This window comes from Bubalus kerabau, chromosome 17 (assembly GCF_029407905.1).
Source record: "Bubalus kerabau isolate K-KA32 ecotype Philippines breed swamp buffalo chromosome 17, PCC_UOA_SB_1v2, whole genome shotgun sequence".
Classification (NCBI taxonomy): domain Eukaryota; kingdom Metazoa; phylum Chordata; class Mammalia; order Artiodactyla; family Bovidae; genus Bubalus; species Bubalus kerabau.
Window position 1 is genome coordinate 63,219,988 of NC_073640.1, and position 27,153 is coordinate 63,247,140.

General features: G+C 41.7%; 1 protein-coding gene and 1 pseudogene across 4 annotated transcripts; one reads left to right on the forward strand and one right to left on the reverse strand.

Annotated features, from left to right (window-relative positions):
* Positions 1-591: 591 nt before the first annotated feature.
* Positions 592-26,221, reverse strand: LOC129631912 (zinc finger protein 160-like). 4 transcript variants are annotated; one of them, XM_055553213.1, is made up of 4 exons: positions 26,086-26,221; positions 17,136-17,218; positions 10,589-10,715; positions 592-3,684 (listed from the first exon to the last, which is right to left on the reverse strand). In XM_055553213.1, the coding sequence occupies exons 2-4, from the start codon at positions 17,148-17,150 to the stop codon at positions 2,192-2,194; spliced, it is 1,635 nt and encodes a 544-aa protein (XP_055409188.1). In that variant the 5' UTR covers positions 17,151-17,218; positions 26,086-26,221; the 3' UTR covers positions 592-2,191. The 4 variants fall into 4 exon arrangements, with proteins under 4 accessions (XP_055409188.1, XP_055409189.1, XP_055409190.1 ...); XM_055553214.1 differs by lacking the exon at positions 26,086-26,221 and adding an exon at positions 23,176-24,314; XM_055553215.1 differs by lacking the exon at positions 26,086-26,221 and adding an exon at positions 21,054-21,094.
* Positions 11,549-11,946, forward strand: LOC129632071 (ATP synthase F(0) complex subunit C2, mitochondrial-like; annotated as a pseudogene).
* Positions 26,222-27,153: the final 932 nt, after the last annotated feature.

Consider the following 27,153-nt stretch of genomic DNA (forward strand, 5'->3'; position numbering starts at 1 on the left):
TTCCTCTTTTATTTAACAGTTGCAATATTACTATAAAAAATTGTCATTCTTTTAACTCATTGTTACCCATGTCAGAAATTTCTCTTTTTCGCTTCTGTCTAAGAGAAAGATTCCACTTCCCACTCCATCTCACCCTACCTATCTTATGCAGGGGGGTCTGCGACACCCTGAGTGGGGTCCTAGCTGTCCCGAAAAACGGCACAATGGGGGAGACTTACCTTCGGGTGCCTGTTCCAGGCACCACTTACCAGGGTCCAGCCCCAGCAGGATCCAGGGATACCCTCAGGAGGAATGGCGTTGGTGAAAGAGGAAAGGTAAAGGGGAAAAAAAAGAGGCTTGATCTTCCTTGGTTTACACAGAAAGCTAATAAAGTCTGTGCCACCAGACTTGCTCTGTTCACGGAGGCCACAGGCGCCCTCTCAGTGGGGTGAAGACGCAGGGCGTCCCCTCCCCCGAAGACGCTAGGCGCCTTCCCGATTGAGTCTTAGAAGTCCGGGCAGATAAGTGTACTCAGAGGGCCCCTGTGGTCCAAAGAGTCATCCTGAAAGAGAGAGAGAAAAAGAAAAAAAGAATGACACGGGGAGACCAAGCTTCAGTGAGCAAGGCCTGAAACTTTATTTTTAAAAGGAGCTTTTATACCCTCAGTTGTACATAGAGGATAATGGAAGAGACAGAGTCATGCAGGGTCAGCAGTCCTTGACCCTTATCGAGACTAGGCTTTCTTTCTGCAAACTTATTGTATACAAAGGCTTTGGGTGATTTACATCATCTTCTGGCCAGGAGGCCTCTTAACATTTTTCTTCTGATAAAGGTCAGTTAACCAGAAAACTTATTTTCTCTAAAGGTGATTTTTCTAAAGATTGGCACTCCCCAAAAGCACTAAAGTTGCATTTCTATAGGGCAAAGGTGCAGTGGCATATAACAAGGAAAGAATTTATTAACTCAAGGATATAAAGTAGTTAACATCAAGGCAACTACTTATTTTTTCTATATACCAACTATATTAATTAATATATTCCCAAGGACACAGTGGGTAAGGGATATGGAAACTTGGCAGCAAGCATTGGCTCAACAATGAAATCCTTCAACAGTTCTATTCTAATAATTTTGAACTCCCCAAAAAGCTCTATATTGTAACAATGTCTTAAGCTTTCTATGCCTCTTAAGGTTGGGAGGCTGTAAACAATCACATACGTAGTTGTAAGTGTCCGAATAAACCTGTCAGGCAAGTTAGAAAGCCATCCGAGGGGTTTGGATAGAAACACTCCTATTGTGCCCAGGAGACTTATTAACTAGAGCTCTAAGTTGATTTCTTTCAGAGAAAGGTGGTCGGGGATAGACCCAGTTAATGTCAGAGGAGTTGGTGAGAGTCATAAAATAGTAAGACAGATAGATTCTGGTTTTGGGGTAGATGCTCAAGCAGGTCTAGAGGGTCGCTCGAGTCCTGATCCTCATTTGCCTGTCAGGTCTTCTCTGCAAGAGCTTTGCCATGGGTGGGACCTTCTGTGGTGGCTCCAGGCACTACACAACAGGTCAATCAACTGAGAGACTACTTGTTGGGCAAGGAATAATGACTTTACTCAGAAAGCCAGGAGACCAAAAAGATGGTGGACTACTGTCCCAAAGAATCATCTCTGATGAGTTAGAATTCAGGTTTATTTTACACAAAAAGATCTCTATAGCTTCTTTTCAAATATGGACTTACTGTAGTTGCTGAGTACCTGAACTAAAGTCATCAGAGAATACATATAGTGAAAAAGGTAAAGGATTTGCCACAACCACTGAGTCTGGGAAGTATGGCTCCACTATGTTCCTATCTTGTGACTTTTGGGTAAGATCCTTACCACACACATTACATTGCTGTGTGTTTTCTCCAGGATAAATACTCTGATACTACTGGAGAGACGTTGAGCTGTGAGGATAGGGTTTGTTTTTGGTTTTTATTTTTTACACTTGTGAAATTGGTGAGGAATCTTTCTAGAATGAATTCATGTTCTAAAGACCTAATAAATACATATATATCTGGCTTCTATCCAGTATGAATTTTCTCATGAAGCCTAAGATGTTGCCACACTCATGATATTTGTATGGTTTCTCAGTAGTATGAATTCTCTGACCAACAGTAGGGTGTGAAGTTTGAACTTTGAATTTTGAAGACTTCTACCATATACCACATTCACATATGTTTCTCTCATGTATGGATTTTCTGATGTTTAGTGAGTGCTGAGACCTGAGTAAAGGATTTTCCACACTCAAAACATTTGAAAGGTTTCTCTATATGTATTCTGCGATGACTTGTAAGGTGTGAATTTCGACTGAAGAACTTGCCACACTCATCACATCTGAAGGGTCTCTCTCCAGTATGAATTCTCAAGTGAAGTCGAAGATGTGGTTTTTGACCGAAGACTTTTCCACACTCATCACATTTGTAAGGTTTCTCACCAGTATGAACTGTCTGATGAGTGAAAAGGGTTGACTTTGCACGAAAGGCCTTGCCACACTCATCACATTTGTAAGGTTTCTCTCCAGTATGAACTGTCTGATGCCTTAAAAGGATTGACTTTACACGAAAGGCCATGCCACACTCATCACATTTGTAAGGTTTCTCTCCAGTATGTAATCTCTCATGACTTATGAACTGTGAAGGTTGACTAAAGTGCTTGCCATACTCATTACATTTGTAAGGTTTCTCTCCAGAATGAAAGCTCTGATGACCAGCAAGCTGTTTACTTTGGCTGAAGACTTTGTCACATATATCACATTTAAATAATTTCTGTCCTGTATGAATTTTCTGATGTCTGCTGAGGTGTGACCTGTCAGCAAAGGCCTTGCTACACTCATCACATTTGTAAGGTTTCTCTCCAGTATGAACGGTCTGATGAATTATAAGGAAAGACTTTACACGAAAGGCCTTGCCACACTCATCACATTTGTAAGGTTTCTCTCCAGTATGAATTGTCTGATGACCTAAAAGCAATGACTTTAGACGAAAGGCCTTGCCACACTCATCACATTTGTAAGGTTTCTCTCCGGTATGAATTGTCTGATGAGTTAAAAGGGTTGACTTTTCACGAAAGGCCTTGCCACACTCATCACATTTGTAAGGTTTCTCTCCAGTATGAACTGTATGATGCCTGAAAAGGATTGCCTTTACACGAAAGGCCTTGCCACACTCATCACATTTGTAAGGTTTTTCCCTGTGTGCTTTGAGGTTTTGCGTTACTACTGAAGGATTCATAAAATCATTCCCATATATATTAGAAACACTGGTTTGGGCACAAGGAGAAATTCTTTGAAGTGGTGAAAATGAGAAACTGTTGCTGACAGACCTCTCAACTTCATTATATTCAGAAATTATCCCGCCAGTTTGAAATATCTGCAGTTTATCCTGAAAGTTAAATCCAAGCCTACTTCCAAACGGCTTGATTCCTGCATCCTTTCCACCATGTGACTCTATTCCATCAGGCACATTTCCATTAAGGCTTACAGGTGTTCCTTTGTAATTTCGTTTGTCATCTCTCCCCTGACACTCAAAGTCACACGTATTTTCCTGACTTTCCCAAAGATGAAAATGTTTGATTTCACAGCTTTCAGGTCTTCCCAGCATCAATATTTGGAATGTTTCTCGTTTATCACTGTTCGCTTTGGGTTGTAAATGCTTGATCACATGTGTAGGAGAGATATCTACAAGATAAAAAGAACCACAGGTATCATGTTCACAGTAATTCAAAAATAAATCCTTTATGTTGAATATATATTACACCAAAAGTAATACTTACAACAAGTTGTGAAACACCACAATGATGACCTTAAGTTTTTAGAAACACTAAAGGAATAGAATTCTTAACTTAAGAAAGCATGATAACATAAATTCACCGTTGAGGTAGCCTAGTTTTAAAAACCATATGTGAAACACACTCACGTTGGACAATCTTAGGCCAACTCTCAAAACACAGTATTTTTCTACCAGGACCTCTAGGAACGTATCAAACAACAGCTGTCTCAAAATGAAAAGAAAAATATTACACTATCATTGTATTCTGCATAGTTACTATACATAAATAAATTCTAAACACTATATTATATATTGTAACAGTAAAGAATCCAAAACCAAGTTTAACCAATTAATAATTAACTATTCATAACTGGTGGTTTACAATTGAAAACAAATGAGAAAATGAAGAATATGACTAAAACAATTCTTTGGAAACAGCAGTCTTCTAAATCTGCTATAGAACTACATACCCAAAAAGAAAAGGCATTTTCCAATGTTAACAAGTAGTGTGTGTCAGCTGTATTGCAGAATACAGGCTAAAAGACCATCATCTGTACCTGACATATACTAAGACATAAAATATTCTCCAGTTTTCCAATAGTCAATAACCAAAGCAATCCCTACCTATGTTGTTGTTGAGTCACTCAGTTGTATTTGACTCTTTGCGACCCTGTGGACTGTAGCCCACTGGACTCCTCTGCCCATGCAATTTCCCAGGCAAGAATAATGGAGTGGGTTCCCATTTCCTTCTCCATGGGATCTTCCTGACTCAGGGATCAAACCTGCATCTTCTGCATTAGCAGGTGAATTCCTTACCACTGAGCCACCAAGGAAGGCTTCTTTCTAGCCATGCACTATTCTTAAATGCCTGGTTTAATGGCATATAATAAATAAAAAGTGAGTGCTTTGTGTATTTACTGACTAGGGTCAGACACAATACTGCTGAAAAATGTTGCAAGTGAAAAACATACAAGATATAATGTAGTTGAGGTCTGATAGAAAACAAAATTCTGTAAAGCAATAATCCTTCAATTAAAAAATTAATACAATTTTTAAAAGATGTAATGTAGATAAAGTTATATCATAAAGAACATGACAGAATATAGATATTACCTTTTTTAAACAAAAGTAAATTTTGAGTATTTACTATAAAACATGCACTACTGTAAGCCAACTGACAACACTAATTTGCTTTAAAAGGCTTGAGGTAAATTAACATGTTTTTCTCTAAGCAGAACAGGAGACACAACAAATGGCGCACAATGTGGTAAGAGAAGCAGGATATGAATCTGAACCTACAGACTGAGAAAACTTATTTGTAAACATGACCACCCACCAAATGAATAGATTAGAAAATATTAAAAAAAATAAATAAATAAAAGGAACTTAGAAAGAAAATATCAAGGAAGATACCAGACAGAAGTAGTCTGTTTAACTATTACTCAACCATCCCATCTTGAAGTGGGTTGTGAGTCATCATGGATGCACAGAGTGATTTAGGTCATGTCCTGAGAAACTTGTTCAATATATGACCAGAAATCTTTATAGTAAGAGTATGTAAAAGGTGGAGGGATGTGGTAGTTGAGAACAGTGTTTCCATCCATATCAAGGTACTATGTGAGGAATGGTCAGGACTAAGAAAGGGCCTGCATGGAGCATAGGATACATAGGTTTATGTCAGATATCAGCTTGTGACCGCATGTCTTTGTGAAGATAAATGAGAGTGTAAACTAATATACTGACCTTAAAAGAAAAGAACTGGTTCCGCAAGTTTATGGGCATTATACTACGGGTATGCGACAGAAACAAGAGAGATTTTAAAAAGTGACTGTGATATGTGGAGAAAGCAGGATAATACCTGTTATACTATTTACAATGTAATGTATCCAACCGTGAATTTTGTAAGTTACAATGGAATGCTAATATTCAAGAAAAACATACACAATATTCCAGGATATTGTGTAAGAATCTTATCAGCAGAAATCAGAAGGAAAATCCAGAAAAAAATGCTATCTAAACCTGGGTTCCTCGGCCAAATATGATTAACCTCTCTTTTGGCCATTTATTTCCTCTTCCACACACGTTCATCTCAAGATCGAGGAGTATCAAAGAAAAGAAGGGATTGAAACTGACTCTGGAGGACCTTCCCAGTTACAAAAGCCTTCCAGAGGCATCCAACTCCTTTTTGTAGAAAAAGGCTTCATTCTCCTAGACCTTCCCTGAGTTCAAAAGAGCAGATTTAAACAGTTACTAATACATAAAAGGTCATACCATGTTCAAGTGGGATTTATTGCAGGGATGCAAGATTTCTCAATAGCCATCAGTTAATCAGTGTGATACACCACATTAACAGTTGAAGACTAAAAACCATATGATCATCAATAGATGCACAAAAGGTTCTGACAAAATTCAAGTGCCATTTATGATAAAAACCCTTCAGAAAGTCAGCACAGATAGACCCTACCTCAACATAATTAAGACTCTTTATGTCAAACACACAGCTAACATCATACTCAACAAGGAAAAACTGAAAGCGTTCCCCTAAACAAAATGAATAAGACAAGAATGCTCACCATTGCCACTTTTACTGGACATATTTCTGGAAGTCCTAACCACAATAATCAGAAAAGAAAAAGAAATAAAAAGGAATTCAAGTTAAAAAAATAAGAAAGAAGTAAAACTGTCACTACGATGCTACACACAGAAAATACCCAAGATGACACCAGATGACTACTAGACCTCATCAATGAACAGAGTAAACTTGCTGGATACAAAATATATAGAAAACTGCTGCATTTCTATACACTAACAATGATATATCAGAAAGTGAAATTAATGAAACAATCCCATTCACCATCTCAGAGAAAACAATAAAATTTTAAGGAAGAAACCTACCTAAAAAGTCATAAGAATAGTACTCATAAGAAACTATAAGATGCTGATGACTGATACCAAAGATGACACAAACAGATGGAAACATATACCATGTTCTTAGATTGAAAGAAGTAACACTGTCAAAATGACTATACTATCTCAGGCAATCGACATATTCAATGCAACCCTATCAAATTAACAATGACATATTTCATAAAACAAAGAAAAAATTTGTACTGAAATACAAAAGACTCTGATATCTAAAACAATCTAGAGAAGGAAGAACAAAGCTGGAGGAATCATGTTCCCTGAGTTCAGACTATAATACAAACTGACAGTCATCAAAGTCAAAGTGAAGTCGCTCAGTTGTGTCCAACTCTTTGAGACCCCATGGACTGTAGCCTACCAGGTTCTACTGTCCGTGGGATTTTCCAGGCAAGAATACTGAAGTGGGTTGCCATTTCCTTCTCCAGGAGATCTTCCTGACCCAAGGATTGAACCTGGGTCTCCTGCATTGTAGGCAGACACTTTACCGTCTGAGCCACCAGGGAAGTGGTATGATAATGGCACAAAACAGAAACACAGATCAGTAGAACAGGATAGAAAACCCAGAAATAACCCAATTTACTTAGAGTCAATTATTCTATAACAAAGGAGGAAAGAATACAGAATGAAAAAGTCTGTTTAATAAGTGATTCTGGGATACATGCATAGTTACATGAAAAAGAATGAAACTACAACATTCTCTAACACCACATACAAAAATAAACTCAAAATGCATTAAACATCTAAATGCTAAACCAGATACTACAAAATTCAAAGTGGAAAACAAATGCAAAACACTGGCATAAATGTCAGCAAAATTTTTTTGGATCTTAGAGTCATGGTAATAAAAGCAAAATCAAACAAGTGAGACGTAATTAAATTTAAAACCTTTCTGCAAAGCAAATGAAACCAAGCAAAGAAGAAAAACAACTTTTGGACTAGGAGACTATAGATGCAAATGATGCTACCTATAAGGGATTTATTTCCAAAATATATAAACACTTCATACAGCTTAATATCAAAACAAACAACCCAATCAAAAACTGGGCAGAAGATCAAAACAGGTATTTCTCCAAAGGAGACAAACAGACGGCCAACAGTCATCTGAAAAGATGTTTGACGTCTCTACTTATGAGAGAAATGCAAATCAAAACCACAAAAATGTATCACCTCACACTGGTCAGAATGACCACCATCAAACAGTCTACAAACAATAAAGGCTTGAGAGGGTACGGAGAAAAGAGAACCCTCCTGCACTGTTGGAAGGCCCATAAATTGGTACTGCCACTTTGGAGACTAGCATGGAGGTTCCATCAAGAACTAAAAATAGAGCTATCACATGAACCAGCAATTCCAATCCTGGGCATATATCCAGAAAGGATGAAAACTAATTCAAAATGACACATGCACCCCAATGTTGTTAGCAGCACTATTTATACCAGGCAAAACATGGCAGCAACCTAAATGTTCACTGACAGACAAAGGGATAAAGAATGTGTGGTTCATATACACAAGGGAATATTTTGAAGTGAAAGTAGCTCTGCAGTGTCCAACTCTTTAAGACACCATGGACTGCAGCCTCCAGATTTCCCTGTCCATTAAATTCTCCAGGAAAGAACACTGGAGTGGGTTGCCACCTTCACCGCATAAAACACAATGAAGAAATGCCTTTTGCAGCAATATAGACAGACTTAGGGGTTATTCTAAGTGAAATCAGACAGAGAAAGACAAATATCATAGGATATTATATGTTGAACTGAAATAAATGATACAAATGAACTTATTCACAAAATAAACTCACCAACATAAAAAACAAACTTATGGTTGCCAAACGGGATAGTGAAGGATGGTGGTGCAGGCATGAAAGGGAGAGATAAACTGGAGTCTGAATATGTACAAACTATATATATAAAATGGATAAACAACAAGAACCTACGATATAGCTCAGGAAACTATATTAAGTATCTTGTAATCTGCTGTATACCTGAAACACAACATTGTAAATTAACTATACCTAAAAAGGGGAGAAGGAAATGGAAACCCACTCTAGTATTCTCGCCTGGAGAAACCCAGTGACAGACGAGCCTGGTGGGCTGCCATCTATGGGGTCACACAGACTCGGACACAGCTGAAGCGACTTGGCAGCGGCAGCAGCAGCAGCATACCTAAAAAGAATGGTTAAAACAAAAACAAAAACACCTCTTGTGGAGATGTTCAAACAATGTTCCATGCTGTAAAAACCACTAAATGGGGGAAGCACTCTATGAAACAAGACATGTTGACAAAACTGAATACCCACCAGCAAAAGAATTTACTTGGAACATTATCTTACACTATAGACAAAAATGAACTCAAAATGGTTCAAAGCCCTAAATCTAAGTCCCAAATGTATAAAACTCCTAGAGGTAAATGTGCAGGAAATGTTTCTGGAAATTGGACCCACAAATGATTTCTCAGATATAACACCAAAAGCATAGGCCACAAAATAAAACCATTATTAATAAATTGAACTATATCCAAATTATAAACTACTGTGCATTAACGTGCAGTGAGTTTGAAAACACAATCAACAGTAAAAGAGAAAATATGTGGAAATCATACATCTGATAGTAAATGAGTACAAAGAATATATCAAGAATTTTAAGAGGGACGGATCACCAGTTCCACCATAGGGACCATTCCCCAATCAACCATCCAACGCATTGCAAATACAAAACAGAAACACTAAGAGTAACACAGAAATTTGAACTCAATGCTAACATAAAAAAATACAATGCACAGAACAACAGTGCAGCCAATAGCCTCATAGATAGAGAATGTGAACTTGGACAAACTTGTCCTGGGATAAATTCCCATACCATTTACAGACGCTAAAATATATGGTCCTTGATATACATGAACGACACTGTCATGGTGCCCTTGACAGAGTCTCCAAAGGCAGAAAATGACCTAGAAAGATGTATCAGGTTTTCGTGATACTTTCTCTCTCATAATCCTAGAACATGCTGACCACTCTACTAGATAGCTTCAAGTGGTGACTTTGTACAGAGCAAGAAAATAACATTAGGAATAGTGTCCCCATCACAGTTTTCTGTTACCTAGTAAATCCACCCCACAGAGACTCAGCAGAGGCTGCCAATTAAACACAGGTGGATTATCACTGCAAGGAAACTAGATAAAATCTCAGACCCTCAGGAATATATTCCAAAGAAATTTAAGAGGTAAAATGATACAAAGTAAGGAGAATGTAACATGAGGAACGGTTGACATTCCCAGACTGGGTAGAGCAGCACAAGAGTAAAAATAATACAGCATGAAGGTCGGACATCACAGCATCTTGAGATGGGACCATGCGCTCAACCTACAGATGGCAAGCTAAGAGCCCGTGGGATTCACATATGCTCCCCTCATAGGATCTGGGATCAAAAAGACGATCTCGCTACCCACTCTCCATACATTTTCCTAAGTAACAAGCACAGAGGATCCAATCCACCAGCATTTGGCACAAAGCTAAACGGAAAGAAAAAGCCCTTTTGAGATACTCATTTTTCTTTATACGTTGTATTTTTGACTATTTTTACGTCACTCCTCACTGTCCAGAGCTTTTTCTCATGCTTCAAAGTGGGATAATATTCAGATCTGAAAGAGAAATCCTGGGACTCCCCTGGTGATCCAGTGGTTAAGACTCTGCATTTCCAATGCAGGGGGTGCAGGTTTGATCCTTAGCCAGTGACATGAAACAGACACAAATCTGAAGAGGGTCAGTTTAACTTGTGAAGCTGTGTCATGCCCGAGTCACCAGAACTCTCAGATGAAAGACATCAGGGCCTCCCATGGGGCACACAGGGAAAATGCAGATACCCAAGGGCAGCTCTGGAAGGAAGGCATCCTCACCCACAGACAGAAGGTTCCTGTAGGTCTCCAGCATCACGTCCCTGTACAAGGCCCTCTGAGCAGGGTCCAGGAATTCCCACTCCTCCTGAGTGAATTTGATGGCCACATCCTCAGAGGTCAGTCGTTTCTGAAATGAAACCACATGTCACCAAAACGGCCATGAAAAGTTCTCATTTTCATGCAAAAGAGAAAGCGTAGTAAGGGGTAAGGATTGACTTGGTTGAAGTATGTGTTCTAACAGATCCATGCAGGGGTATCTGGAGAAATTATGCATCTTTAATTTTAATTTCTTATGCTTTTTCATTAGGCCTTATGAGATCCTCCAATTAATATGGAGTTTTCATCACTGCTCAAAATCCATGAAATGTATATAAATACAACTCAACAGTGTATTGGCTATACAGAAGTGTCAGATATTATGTTCTACCCAGTGAGTGCAATTCATTATCTAGATGAGGTACAGCATGAGTGGTGTCTTCAGAGATGATGAAGTCCAGGGCACTTTTAATGGAAAGGTCAAAAGTTTCAGTTAGGACATCGATAACAGCAGCAAGGACCAAAAGTGTCTGAAGGCTTCCGGCTGCTCTAAATTACTGTATATTACTCTAAACATTAAACAAGTACTTTACAGGCAAGAACCTGTCATCAATATAATAGCTCATTAAAGAACGACCTGTTTCCACCTTATAAAAGAAAAACTGTGTCACAGACAGACACCCTGAGAAACTCAACTCAGATCAAAAAGGTAAGAAACGTTACACGAAGCACCTGAACTCAGAGGCTTGGGCTCAGCAACTGAAGCTTAAGCATCTAACAGTTAAGTAATACGGAGAACATTAAAAGTCCTTTGACAGAGGGCTCCTAAAGAAAACTTGAAAGAAGTCCAAGGTGAGCCTCCTCCCTGCCCCTCTTGTCTGCACCAGGAGCAGCTCTCGGGCCTTGGGCCTTCATCCCCTGAAAATGGACCTCGGCGCCAAATTCGTCTCCACCCACTTCTTGATCAGGAGAACCTCCCTGCTGTTGAGTGATCACTGTCCAGAGTGGTGGTGAAGGACGGGAGACACTGACTGATGAGAGCCACAGCAGCTTGGGAGCCCCAGGTCCCCGGAACATCTCACTTATTCCTAGCCACAGCTTCCAAACCACTGCCATTTCAAGGGACTCTGACACAGCAGCCAAGTTCCCTGGAGCTGGAGCTGCCACAGCAGGGGTTGCTGGCTCCGGGGCTGGAAGTGGGACTTGTTTGGGACCTTCATCACTGTTAGGCCAGGAACCCTTCTCTGAAACAGTAGCTCTTCTACGCCATGGGCTTGGCCCTCTCAAAGGCCATGGGGCACTTTTGCTTGATGGTGGTGTAGCTCATATTCTTCACGATGTGAAGGAGCTGTTTCCACCTCCCATAGTTCTTTCTTCTGTGTCTGTCCTGTATATTCCCTTTCCCGTAACTCCTCAGGAAGCCTGGGGAAAGTGCTGGGCTCATGGTTTGACAGAAGGAAATCAAATAAATATTGTATTAATATGAAAAAAAACACAACGTTCAAGCAAACAATGTGGAATGGCATGAAAGGTCATTATAGATGTGGATACAGAAACACAACGGATAGTAATTTACTACTTAAAACACTAATAGGATTGTTTAGAAAATTTCAAGGCCACAGATTATACTGATAAATAATTTCAACTCAAAATAAAAAAGGTGATATGTAGTTTTTAAATAATGATGTCTTCTATCTAAACCACAGACTTGCACATGAATGCACACATATCTATAAAAAATTAACTGAAATGAGAGGAAGCGTCTCTGAAAGATGTTTTTGGACAATTTTATATCATCCATGTATTCACATGCATTTCAGCATCTTTCAGACAATAAAAATCTATCCTTTGTACTCAGTTGAGTTTGTCAAGAGCATTCTATACTAGGCTACCAAAAGAAAACTGGTAAAAACATAAAAAAAAAAAATACTTGAAGTAAATTCATAATAAAATTATGATATACAAAAATACAAATACAATTTTATCCACTTAAATTTACATAGCAAGGCATTAACAGAAGTCAAAGACTTTCTTTGCTTTTTTTCCCCATTAATAAAACAGTGATTTGAAATTAGAAGAATAATTAGATCATGACAAAAAAAAACTATAGTAATAGTAAAGTAAAAAAAACTTCTTGGAGAATTAAAAATCATGGCAAAAAAAGAATATGAAAAAAATATAGTTATTAAGCAAGACTATCTCAAGAAACATCATGATGGGAAGGAAAAATTCAAAATATTCCTTCTAAAATTACAATGGCATGAAAGGAGCTGTCCAGGGTGTCTGTCTTTCACCACCATACGATGCGCATGAGCAGGGGCCACTAGAAAAAGTAACAGGAGGAAAAACACAGGGCAAGAGACACAGAGTTTGTCAGAGAGTTGAAACAGGTAGTACTCACAAACCTAAGGACATGGAAAGGTGAACAGTCAAAGGATGGAAAAAGTCCATCCTAAAGAGAGCAGGGGAGACTGTTATATCAGACAAAATAAACTGAAGAAAAAAAAAGTACAATGAGATAAATATTGTATAATGATAAAATGGTCAATTTACCCAAAAGCTGTAACAAGTAAAATATATATATATATATACATCTTATATTAGATATGTTAGAAAAATGAAGCAAACATTAAGGGAAAGGAAGACAGAAATAGTGGCACAGGAATAGTATGATATTTCAATGTCCAAGTTGAACAGGCATGTACAGATCACACGGCCCAACAAAAGCATAAAACATGGGCATCTCAAGGACACACAAAACATTCTCTATGAGACACCACAGGTTAGGCCCAAATCAACAATTTTAAGAGACTGCTACCATGAAAGTATTGAGAGGGTAACAGGCAGGAAGGCCAGGGGTCTCCAAAAGGAGGAAGGAGCCTCCAAGTGTCAGACCTTTTTTCTCAGTCTTAAGCGGCAGGAGGAAACAAACTAGCTATATTTTTTCCTTCTCCATACAAATTTAAAAAGAGGTTTCTCTTAAAATACTGTGTTGCCATAATGACACCTGGCTTCACCTGAAGTTAACTATTCTCAAACCTTGAGTGAACCAATGCCTTTCTCTTATGGAAATGTTCATCTTAAGCTATGCGAATGTACTATATGCATTTACCCCAAACTCTGTCTTCAAGTCGGTTCTGCCTCTTGGCTCAGAACCTACTTGACAAACCACTATGTTATATTCCAATACTGCTCCCCTAATTTATGTAAACGAAACTATTTGTATGGTGATCTGCCCTTCTTCAAGATTCAAGTTAATCATTTTACGGCCCAGGATGAACCATTTGGTGCCAAGATTCTCCCCAAATGCATCTTATGGGTGAGGGGCCTGGTGCCATTCTGAGTTTTAAGACATTCCTTTCTTTCATTAACAGACTGCTAGTGACTATAGAACATCCAGCTGAAGACTAGCAGGGGGGTACTCTTTCTGCCCCCTTCTGATGCCTATGTCAGAAGCTTTCTCTATCTCCTTTATACTTTAATAAACCTTTATTACACAAAAGCTCTGAGCCATCAAGCCTCATCTCTGGCCCCTGACTGAATTCTTCTCCTCCAGGGCCAAGAATCCCGGCGTCTTTGCGTGATTCAACAACCACCTTTCAGGATCTTCCCTAACAATGAAATAAACACAAGAAAAAAAGAAAATTCCCCAAATGTGGACATTAAACAACTCACTTTTACACCACAAATGGGTCTAAGAAAAAAATCACATGGAAATTTTTAAATACAGGGATGAAAACGAAAAGACAACATTAGAAAATTTATAACACACAGAGAAGACTGTACTAAAAGCAAAGTCTGAACCATTAAATGCTTACAGTAAAGAAGAGACAAGATCTTAAATCTGAAATCTATTTTTAGACCTTTAGGAAGCAGAAAACAGAAAACAAACTAAACTCAAGTTTAGCAGAAGGAAACACGTAAATAAGAAAGATTAAACCAGAGATACAGCAGAAAGAAGAAAACTATAAAAATCAACAAACCAAGAGTTGATGTTTTGAAGAAAACTGTACAGGAAAACCCCCACCTAGACTAAGGAAAAGAGAAAAAAAGATTCAAATAACTAAAAACAGATATGAAACAGGACTAATTACACCTGAGGTCCAAGAAAGTTTCTAAAGATAAGGAAGTACTATGACCAATAATGCCGATAAATGACAGAATATAGGAGATACTGGCAAATTCTCAGAAACACACAAACTCTTTTACTTATTAAGAAATAAAAACATTGAGAAGTGTTGAAAGTGAAAGTGTTAGCCCCTCAGTCGTGTCTGACTCTTTGTGACCTCATGGACTGTAGCCCACAAGGCTCCTCTGTCCATGGAATTTCTCCAGACAAGAATACTGGACTAGACAGCCATTCCTTTCTCCAGGGAATCTTCCGACCCAGGGATAGAACCTGGGTCTCCCTCACTGCAGGCAGATTCTTTATGATTCGAGTCACCAGGGAAGCCCATTATACCTAGAGAGATTTAAGAAATAGTCAGAAACCTCTAAGAAAAATACAGGACCAAATTCTATGAAACATTTACAAAAGAATTACCACTAAGCCTGCTAATTCTATGGAGCAAGCATGATTCGAATAGTTTGCTGATTTCCCAAAGACACAAGAAAACTAGAAACCAGTACCCCTGACGAATACTGATGCAAAATTAAAATACTTGCAAACCCTCTTCAACACATATTAAAAAGATCTGGAGAAACAAACATAGAGAACAGACAGAGGCGGGAGGGGAGGAAGGAGAGGGTGAGATGTATGGAGAGAGTAACACGGAAACTTACATTACCATATGTAAAGTAGAGAGCCAATGCGAATTTGCAGAATGACTCAGGGAACTCAAACAGGGGCTCTCTAACAACCTACAGGGGTGGGAGAGGGAGGAAGATGGGAGGGAGGGGACATAGGTATACCTATGGCTGATTCATGTTGGTATTTGGCAGAAAACAACAACTTCTGTAAAGCAATTATCCTTCAATTAAAATAGATAAATAAAAAGATCTGACACCATGACCAAGTGGAGTTTACTCATATAAGGCAAGGAGAAGTCAACATACAAAAATCAATTAATATGACACACTACATTAACAGATTTAAGGGAAAAAAAAATACAGGATCATCTCGATGCAGAAAAAAACCATTCGACAAAAATTTGACAACCTTTCAAGATGGAACACTCAACAAGCTACAAACAATAAACCATACCAACATCAACATAATAAATGCCATTATGAAAAGAGCACAGCAATGGGGAAAGAATGAAAGATCTTTTCCTCTAAGGTCAAGAAGAAGACCAGGATGCACACCCTGCACTACAGTTCAACAAAGCACTGAAACTCTTAGAGCAATTAGATGACAAAAAGAAATCAAAGGTCAGCAAATTGAAAAAGAAGTAAATTTATCTTCTTTCCCACGTGACAAAGTTTCATACGTAAAAGTCATAAAGATTACAAAAGAAACATGCTATATCAAAAAAGATTCTTTAATAACCGAACAAAGGATCAATCAACCAATTAACTCATTATCAAAACTGCCATGGCAATCTTTGTAGAGGCAGAATAAAACATGGTGAAAGTTATAAAACTATTCAAAGAGCAAACAGCAAAACTCCTGAAGAAGGAAGATGGAGGTCTCTCTATTCCAAAACCTATTACAAGGTAATCAAGGTGATGTGGTACTGGTATAAAAACAGACAAATAAACCAAATGAACAGAACACAGTACTCAGAAATAATTCTTTCTGTATATGTAAGGTATATCCACAAGGATGTATCTACAAGATACACAAAAGGGCAAGGACAATCTCAATAACCATGATGCTGAGAAAATAGATATCCACCAGCAAAAAAATGAAGCTGAAATCTTGCTTCCATTAAAAGTTAAAACATTTCTGTGTCAAAGGATTCAATCCACAGAGTGAAAGGACACCCTCTGAAGAATGGTGGTGATGAAAATTTCCACTTGCCAGAGACTTAGATTCATTTCATAGATTAAATCTGATGATCAACTAAAAAACCCTGTATCACTGATGTCTATTTCTGAACTGTCCATTCTATTAACAATAAGGATTTAAGGAGACTGACCCACATCTTTAGCTTGAACTGCCTTAACAAAGAACAAACTGCCCCTAATTGACCTGATTCCCAGATTTCACCAGCTATTGTGCATATTAATACCTGACTTCCAAGTGCAGTTTCCTTACCCTGGTTGACAGAGAGCAGATAGAGCGTCCAGGTGGGCCCTAAGCAATCCCTGCTGCCCAACAGCACTAAGACCCCATCTCCAACCCGTGGGTGAGAAGTCCTGCCCAGGACGGTGCCCAGGGGAGCCTCCTCACAAGGGCCAGGTCACCGGGTCATGGGGAGACGGGATCTAAGTGGAGACGACAGGCCCTGAGGGAAGGCCCCGGATGAGCGTCTGTATACAGGAGTCAGACAGGATACTCCAGAGTCAGACACGATTAACAAGTCCAGAGCAGGGCATTTCAGGAAGGACAGACTGAATATGACCTTACCTGAGAAAGAGCCATGCCTGACTCCTTTTCTTTCCTCTTCCTCAACTTCAGGGCTTCCTCAGGCAACACAAGTCTTCAGAGTTCTATCATGAAAGTTGAAAACATGCCGCTTAATGCTTAGAGTCAGCACATCCCCTTTCTGAGCCCCAGTGACACACACAGGGTAGCCCTCACTGTGTGGAACAGACAGTCCTCTGTGGCCACCGTCTCAGGAGGGACTCAGGACAGTCAACTCCCGCAGAGAGACCAACATGGGACTTTCCCACACTTTCCCTCGGATCGCAATCCCCTCCTGGTGAGGCCTCATGCACACAGCAAGCAGGGGCCACCTCTGCTGACCCCACGACCCCCTTCAGGTCACACAGCAAGCCCTGGTCCAGACCCACTCGGAGCAGAGTGCCCCCTCCTCAGCTCAGATCTCAGCCCTCAGGACTGGGAGGACTCAGAGTCCTGATGCTCAGTGAGGGAACCAGACTGGAATCAACTGGGGCACCTTAAACATTCTCGAGCTGTGGACCAACACAAGTTACCTGAAGGGCAATCTCTGGCCAGAGGGTACAAAACATGGGTATGCAAAATGCCTCATGAATGAAACGTGAAGCCTGGACTGAGCACCATTCAGAGGAGCAAAGCACCTCCCAACTCTCTTTTTCATCCCAGCCTTACTAAGGCGTAACTAACAAAAATGGTATACACGTACTGTGTACCAAGTGATCATGTGATAGATTCATACACTGAATAATTATTACAGTGGAGTAAGTTACACTTCCATCTATGAGTACACTGTATTATTTCTCTCTGGGTGAATTTCAAGTATACAGAAACACTACCAGCAGCATGCAGTACCTCAGAATCCCAAACTGAAAATCTCTACTCTTTGCCTAACAGTGCCCCATTTCCCCCTCCACCCGGCTCCTGGTAAACGCCTTATTTACTCGATGGCTCTATGAGTTTGACAAGTCTAGTTTCCACATACAGTGTCTGTCCTCCTTTGTCAGGTGTCTTTAACTTGGCATACTGTTCTCTAGGTTCATTCAGTTCAGTTCAGATCCTTGATTGTTATATACAGAGACAAAAGTTCATGAATATACAGTATATAATAAGTATTTCTATACCATGCTTTTGTTACCTATTCTTTTGTCAAGAGACATCTGGGCTGTGTCTGTGCCTTGGCTACTGCAAATCCAGTCACACTCATGGGATTGCGGGCATATCCCTGAAAAACCAATTGCTTTCCCTTTGGATATCTGTCAGAAATGGGTTTGACAGACTGTAGGCCTGTTCTATATTAATTTGTTAAGGAACTTCCATTTTATTTTCCAACATACCAGTACCATTTACATTATCACGAACAGTGCAGTTAAGATTCCGTATTTTCTGTACTGTGTCTCTGTATGTGCTTATTTTGGGAGGGACAGGAGTGGATAACAGAGAACCCAGCACTGGCCTGGAAGCAAGAGAGTTGCAGCTGCATCTTCCAGAGGACGAGCCTCAGGGCTGCAGATCACTGTGGTATCGCTGCCCTCTGATTCTAGGAGCCATCTTCCCTTACGTCACAGGACTTTATGACTCTTCGCAGGTTGGGCCCAGAGATCCCTACTGAGCAGGACCACCTTATAACAAGCATTCTGTGATCTTAACCTTAGTACTCCTATTTTCCCAGAGGGACTCAAACAAACTTACAAACTTTCATGGTGTCCAACAGAGTGTCCACAGAGCCCATGATGAGCCTCTAACCCTCTTATACAAACACAAAGCATTCCAAGCCCTGATAACTCACGCATGAGGCAAAATACAAAAAAGGACAGCCAAGGATCCACAGACACAAGGCACCATATTTTCATTCACAGTGAGTGATCCGGGTAAAACACTGAAATCTCCAAAGACTATGAAAAAGAGGGATCATTCCAATGATGCACATGGCCCACTGAGACCTCAGCATCTTCCAAGGAAACACTCCAGATTCTCTTGGTATCTTCCCAAATGCACATGAACCTTTCTTCACCGGCAACCCCAAGTACACAATGATACCAAAGTTGATGCAAAAAATGACCTGAGATTTTCCCTGTTACTCTATGGTGCCTGCCTGCTAAAAGAGCCAACAAAAGCCAGGGCGTGGAGTGGATGCTGGGGGCACCTGCTAGAACCAGCCCCTCAAGCCCAAGGCTCCCATCCTCCTGCACCCACAGGTGCCTGCGGGCTCAGCCCAGGCCACAGTTCTAACACTGGAAAAGACTTCTCCTGGCTGAATTCCACATCCTTCATTGCTGCTCACGTGTGGTCACGAGTTGTCAAATCAAACCTCTGCAGGCAAGTGTCAGCCTCAGCACTGCTGTCCCGGGAGCATAAGCTAAGGCATTGGAACCTCAAACCATTCCATGCGGGCTCTCCAACAAACCCTCTCCCAGGTTCTCCAGCCTGAACTGAGACATTCTTTTCCAACAGATCCGCACCCGCCTTGTCCCTGCAACACTTGGGATGGGCGCACGCTCCATTCACTGGGCTCACCTTGATGCCCCCAAGTACTGCCACAAGCCTCCTGCAGACCCCACCAGGCTCCCTCCGCTTTCCCCATTTGTCTACCTCTCCTCCCTGCATGACTGGACTAAGCAAGACTAAAGCGCACCGGGGTTTCTTGGCAAAGGGGATCACAAGAGGAGTGCCTACGAGCTACCACCCAAAGGACACTGCACGTGCAGTATGAAAATCAAGACACTGGCCCTCCTGGGAAAGTCTGCCACCACCTGGGGACACTATGGAGTCCACGTACAAAGGTATTTGAGATGAGGAAGTCTCAGAGCAAGGGTCTCCAGGTCTCACTCTCTCCTGTATTCCCCACCCACACCTACTTGGAAAATATTCTAGCCCTTGGGACGGGGGAGGGCAGGCGGCGTCTCCTTTCTGCCCTGTTAGGTTTTGCATTTCTGCTCATCCTCAGCGCACTGAAATCACAATCGCTGACACTGAGCACATAAACTCCTAGAAGGCAAAGCTGCTGTACATGATGGTGACTGGTCCCTGGATGGATAGAGCTTAGATCTGGGGGCTGCAGAGGACGAAACACAGCAGACTAAACATGGGGACATCTTTGCCCACTGCCTGAGGACACCAGTTCTATAAGGCTTTGGGGGATTTTCTATATTTTTTGGCTCTTCTTTTCAGTAATTAAGTAGTCACATGGGGTAAAGATCAATTACAGCTGAAATGTCCAGAACGTGGGAAACATCTTCATCACCTGTCCTGTGCTCTTGGTCGTCCCTGAGGATTATTCAACCCAACCCATAGTCCTGTCATCTAAAGACATTTCCAGTATCAGGTACTGCAGCCACGACGGGAAGAAGAGGAACACTATGAGCCCTAAAAAGAGGGGAACCAGGAAGGACTCAAAATAACCCTTGAAGAAGGGCATTAATTTCTGCTGATGGCAACTGATACAGAGGCAATAAACCTGGGTAACATGAGAGAGACTGTTAGGAGGGGATGGGGAGACCTCTCTGAGCCTAGACTTGAAGGGTGACAAAGGGCCTGAGCCAGGGTGACCTGAAGGTGAGAAAAGGAAGTACAATGTCAGACAGAAATGGTTTTGGTATTTGGAAACAGAGAAAAGGTAAATGAGACCAAGACAGGCTGAACCACGAGCAAATGGTAAACTTGCAGGATGAGGCTGGAGACTCTTACAGGGCCCTGAGCTTGACAGAGGGCTGTGGAGCCACAGCGAGGAGTCAAGCTTTTGTCCCAAGAACAAATGAAAGCCAGTGGAGGTCTGAACGTCAGGACGTAAAAAAAAATCTCCCTTCAGATTTAGCCTTATTCATAGAAGTCATCTAATTCTGAGCCTGTGATCCTGCCTCCATCCTACAGTTTTCCTTTTTGTTTTTCATTGAGGGAGGACTGGGATCTATTTAAAATTCTAATTACCGCCAGACACTCCCTCCAAACCAGAACTGCCACACACAGACACACAGCCAATTTGGCTAATCATTTCAGGGGTCAGTGTTGCTCACGCTCAGAGTTTCCGGTCTAGTCTCTCATCTCCATGTTACAAGTGGGTTCCCTCGGGCCCAGATTGAAGCCTTTTATGAGAAGGTCTGAGCTGAGTGAAGAGAACCAGGTATAACTGATTAACGAAATGGGAGGCTGAAGGGCAAGAGGGCCAAGTCTGTCCTTATTGCCCATCCCATTTAAGACCAGGAACATCTGTCATGTATCTGAGCAAAAGAAACTTTTCTTTCAAGATTGGGTCAAACTGATACCAAGCAGGTAATTCTTTATTAGAAGATTGCAGTAAAATATTTTAAAAATACAGAATTGCAAATATATATCCACTGGTACAAAAAACACTAGAAATAGGATCTGAGCAATCTTTTTCATCATGAATAGAGAGGCTCTGTTGGAAGGTTCCACGTCAATCCAGCCCATCCTTCCTCATTCGCACAGAAAAGTCAAAAAGGGACCTGAGGGAAACATCTTCATATCACCTCACAGCTCACGTGTTTCACTGATCATACAAAATGGAGAAAACAGACCATTACACCAACCAGTTAAATTAGGTGCTTTTTTTTTTCTTTTTTTGAAAGGAAAGACTGAAGCATTTTATTTTGTTGGTTTTATCATGTTAAATGTTCTTTTATTTTCCACTTTCTCAAAGAAATGCCTTTAATTTCACAAGCTCTAATGTCATACCTCCGTTATTCTCTGGTAAAGAGCTGAGACCAGAAATATCCGTTTGTGTGTGCACACATAAACACATACACACAATTCATGTGTTTGGTAAAACCACAGTTGAAAATATGTCTGTTTTATTACACGATGGCCCATACATAAAACCCTCCAAGATGTATTTCTCTGTGAATTCAGAGAAAGGGAGGCGAGGTCATCTTTGCTTATTAACTTTAAGTTTTTCAGTTTCCTCATTTTTAAGTATTATAATTGGAGGATAATCACTTTATAATATTGTGATGGTTTTTGCCATACATCAACATGAATTGGACATGTGTCCCTCCCCGCCCCCCATCCTGAACCACCTTGCACCTCCCTCCTCACCCGATCTCTCTGGGTTGTTCCAGAGCACTGGCTTTGGGTGCCCTGCTTCGTGCATCGAACTTGCACTGATCATTCTATTTTACATATGGTAATATACATGTTTCTATGCTATTCTCTCAAATCATGCCACCCTCGCCTTCTCCCACTGAGTCCAAAAGTCTGTTCTTTACATTTGTGTCTCCCTTTGTTGCCCTGCATGTAGGATCGTTGGCAGCATCTTTCTAAATTCCATACATATGCAGTAATATACAGTATTTGTCTTTCTCTTCCTGACTTATTTCACTCTGTATAATAGGCTCTAGGTTCATCTACCTCATAAGAACTGATAAACGAGGTGACATTTTTGCTAAGTATGGCACAAAATAGTCTATGATGATTTACTACTTACCAAAGAAAATTTCAAATGTACAAGACAAAGGGAAGGAAGCACCCAGGCAAGGAATGAATCGGAAAAAATTTTAAAAGAAAAAATTGTGAATTAGTTTTAATCTAAAAATCTGGTGTCAAAATTTAAAAAAACACTGAGAATAATCATAATCAGAAAAGGATGATAAAAGTAGAATACTGGAAACTAAAAAAGCTTATTTCTGAAGTTAAAAATGATTACAGAAACTGAATGAATTAAGACCTATTCCAAGCCACAAAAAGCACCATATATATAGAAAGGAGAAAATGTGAATCCATTAAAAAAAAAAGTGTTCCTTTAAAAATGCTACTCAATAAAAAAAAAAAAAAAAAAAAAATGCTACTCAATAATGATACAGTGGACAAGAATCTGCCTGACAATGCAGGGTGCCGGGGTCCAGCCCCGGCTGATCCAGGGTATTCGAAGCGGGGACGGCGTCGGCGACCTATTTAATTATTTATTCATCAAGATATAAAGAGTAATAGAATGAGGATAGCTCAGTAGGAAAATTCAGTGGAGAAAAGAGGCTGAGTAGCTTGGTTTACGCGGGAGACCAATAAAACTTCAAGACAAGAAGTTTGCACCACTTACGTAGGCCGCAGGCGTCCTTCCGTTCTCCCGAAGGAGAGGAGACACTGAGGCCTCCCCGGTCGGATCTTAGAAGCCCAGGCATAATTAGCAAGCATGGTGGGTTCCGCGCTCCAGATGGAGACTCAGCCAGAATTTGAAAGAGAGAGCGACATGGGGAGACCAAGTTTCAGTGAACAAGGCCCGCACTTTATTTTCAAAAGTAGTTTTTATACCTTAAGTTATGCATAGAGGATAATGGGGGAAGGGGTGGAGTCATGCAAGGACAGCAGTTCCTGGTTCTAATCTAAGCCAGGCTTTCAAACTTATCATATGCAAAAGTTCAGGTGATTGACATCATCTTCTGGCCCGGAGGCCTGTTAACATTTTAAGAAACTTATTTTTCTCTAAAGGTGATTATTCCAAAGTCAGGCACCAGCCTCCAAAAAAGCATTGGACAAAGCTGCATTTTACATTTCTATACACCCATTATATCAATCAATACACTGCCAAGGACACAGTAGGTAAGGAGTATGGAGACTTAGCAGCAAACATTGGCCCAACAAGTGAAAAACCCTTCACCAATACAATTTCTAATCAATCTTTTAACTACTCAAAGGAATCTGTGTTTAGACAGTTTAGAACATCTCCTGCCTCTCACAGTTGGGAGGCTCTGAACAATCACATGTGGCCGGAAAAACCTATTCAGGCAGGCTAGAGGATTTCCAAAGGAGTTTGTAGGTTAAACACTGTCACACCCAGGAATTATTAACTGGAGCTGTAAGCTAACTCTTTTTTCAGAGAGAGGTAGTGGGGGACAGCCCCCCGTAAAGTCAGAGGTGTAGGTGAAAGCACAAAGCAGAAAGTAGGCAGACTCTGGTTTTGGGGGTAGATGCTCGAGAATTTCCAGGGGGACTCCTGAGGCTCGATCCCGCCTTTGCGTATGCCGAGCCTCCTTCCTCATGACCTTTGTCATGGGCGGGGTTCCTCACGCTGGCTCCCAGCAGTGATAGAATTCCAGTTGAGCTATTACAGATCCTCACTCAATATGCAATATGCCGGCTCCCGGCAGCAGGGGACATGGGTTCTATCCCTGGTTCAGGAAGATCCCACAAGTACAAGCAACTAAGCCTGTGCACAACTACTGAGCCTGTGCTTTAAAACCTGGGAGCCTCAACTCCTGAGCCCACGGTACAGAACCAAAGACAACACAGCCCAAAAAATTAAAAAAAAAAAAAAAAAAAGCTAACACAGAGTGACAGGGTCAATCATTTCTTGCTCCAGGTGTCTTCTTCCCTGACCTCTATCTTATGATAGGACAGGGGAAGGGGTTCACTCACAACTCAGTGAATCAAGCCAATGCCCCAGGCTCAACAGGGTTTGCAAATGAAAAGTCATCTTCTGCCACAAGTAATAAAAAAAGACACAAGCCTTATAGACAGGAGTTTTGAAATTCTCAGCCTCCTCTGTGTAACTAAAAAAATCATCTGTATCCAAACAACTGGCCACACCTGGATCGAGCTTACCCCTCTGTTCACCTATCTTTCTATTTCATCTGAGTCTCCGTGTCTCTTTCTCTCCCCCTCTGCTCTCCTGCTGTTCCTATTTCCTGCCTCACGCGTGTCCTGTCTCAGGCTGCTGCAATTCGTTCCCCCTCGAAATGCTCTCTCTCTCCAACCTTCCTGAGTCTTTCAAAAATCCATACCTATGTCTGCCTCTTTCTTCCCCCATTTCGGCTCCCTCTCTGCGCTTCAGATTACTCCCCTTCTCTCGCTGTGACTCTCCCTTCCTCCCCACTCTCTAGCAGGGCATGTGGCTACTCTTCCTTCCAGCCCTTTCTTCCTCCGCTCCTTACCTCTTGCTCTGCCAGCACCATGATAAAACCGGCCACCTCAGATTGAGACTTGAACCCTTGTGGCGGGACCCCAACCGGATGAAAACACAACTCCGGACTCTAACCCAAGAAGCCTGGACTCAAACCCGGCCAAAACCCAGTTAGGGACTCTCCACCTCTGACGTCTTTCATCGACCTTCGCCTCCCCGCTCCCATCACTGATACAGGGCAGTTCTCCCTATGCTGTTTTCCATTCCCTGGAGATCTGGCTTTATAATTTATTAATACTTCTCTATTTTACTCACTTGGCTATTTTCAAGGCTTAACCTCTTTGACTTGACTATCCCTTTGCAAGTCCCTCAGCCATTCTCAGTGTTCCCATTGGTTCTCCCTGATGCTTTTCTCCTCAGTTTCAGTTATTTCTCTCAGTCCTTCTGACTCTGCTTCTCCTGATCCTCCTGCCTCCTGAATTTACTGAGTGGGCGATAGAACGAGACGCCCCGGGACCGGAAGAGCACCTTTTCCGACCGAGTTGAATAGGGCATGGAACAGCACTGGCTGTCACAAGGCTGGACCAGGTCACCTACCCTACGCGGGGTGAGGGGACGGGCTGACAGGAAAGGGGGGGCCTGCGGGTAGAAGGACCGGCCTCAGGAGACGCGAGGACAGAGGGGCTGGGAGGGAGGGGGCTCAGGAGAGGGGCGGGCTCTCTGGATTCCTGGGACCAGGGAGAGGGCGCGGCCTCTCCGGGAGCGGGGGCGACGGGCTCTGCCTCCAGCGATCAAGAAGGCGACGCAGCGGGGCGCGACTCCAACTCGCGAGAGAGGGCTTTACTTGGCGAGGCCAGAGGTAAAAAAGGGTTTTAAGCAGGAAAATGTCGCCAGAGGCGGTGTCTACGCGGACAGAGGGCCGAAACCGACTCAGAAACACTTCAAACCCAAACGAAAAGATAACTGGGCCGCAACGGCAGCGGCAACGTCTATTCGGGGCCGAGCACCGGGTGCCAGGGTTTTCAGGTCGCTGGCAATTCCCACACCATGAAGACGACTGAGCGGGAGCGGAGGTGGGGATTGGAGGGGTGGCGAGCTCTGCAAACTTACTCTAGAAGCAAGCTTAGGCGCCGCTCGGGGACCTCGGCTCCGCGCTCTCCAACTTCCGGCTCTGGGTGAAAGGGCTTTTGGTATTAGAGCCGCGACTTCCGACCAGGGGCGGGGCGAGCACCCGCTGTGCGCAGAGTTCGTGGGAAGGGCGGGCGCGGAGGGGGCGGGGCCTGTTACCTTGACAGCACTAAGTTACCTTCTGTAACACTGCTAGGTAAAAGCTTCAAGTTACGTCGGAAGCCAAGATACTTCCTCTTAAGACTAAAAAGGGTTTATTCTCAATAAAAAGCTGTTTTTCACAGCATGGTGTGCTCAGATCCTGCTAGTGAGGCTGAAGCAATTCAGGGATCTCGGAACTTCGGCAGTTTGAATAAACAAGACAGAAAAGGCAATGGCACTCCACTCCAGTACTCTTGCCTGGAAAATCCCATGGACGGAGGAGCCTGGTAGGCCGCAGTCCATGGGGTCCCTGAGAGTCGGACACGACTGAGCGACTTCACTTTCACTTTCATGTATTGGAAAAGGAAATGGCAACCCACTGCAGTGTTCTTGCCTGGAGAATCCCCAGGGACAGGGGAGACTGGTGGGCTGCTGTCTATGGGGTCACACAGAGTCAGACACGACTGAAGTGACTTAGCATAGCATAGCATAATAAACAAGAATGGGACTAGTCTCTATATTACAAACACAAAACTCTCCCTGGGTAGAAATGGGCTATTCCCTACTGACGCCCCACAAAACAGCAAACTCAGCATAGTGCTGAGTTTAACCAACTGAGGGTCAGCACTTGGGTGTCTGAGATGGAGGACTTAAGGGATGTGATCATTTGGGTTAACCACAGCCTTAAAATGAGCAAGACACTTTAAATGATTATAAACTGCATTGTTTATTTTATCCAACGTGTTTTAATTATTTCCCTTTCTAAACCCAACTCTTTAAACAGTGACATAAAGAGTGTTGTATAAGCAACTCTTACAATGACAAATATCATTATGTAAGTTTAAGCTACAGAGAAAACTTAACTGATACATATACTGTTAAACAATTATCACAATATGTTTACCTAGC

Bases quoted from the DNA above. Each gene is read 5' to 3' on its own strand.
- LOC129631912 (XM_055553213.1), bottom strand. The intron at 3,685-10,588 runs GTGAGGATGCCT...TTTATCTTGTAG, and splicing joins CAGGAACCTTCTGTCTGTGG to ATATCTCTCCTACACATGTG.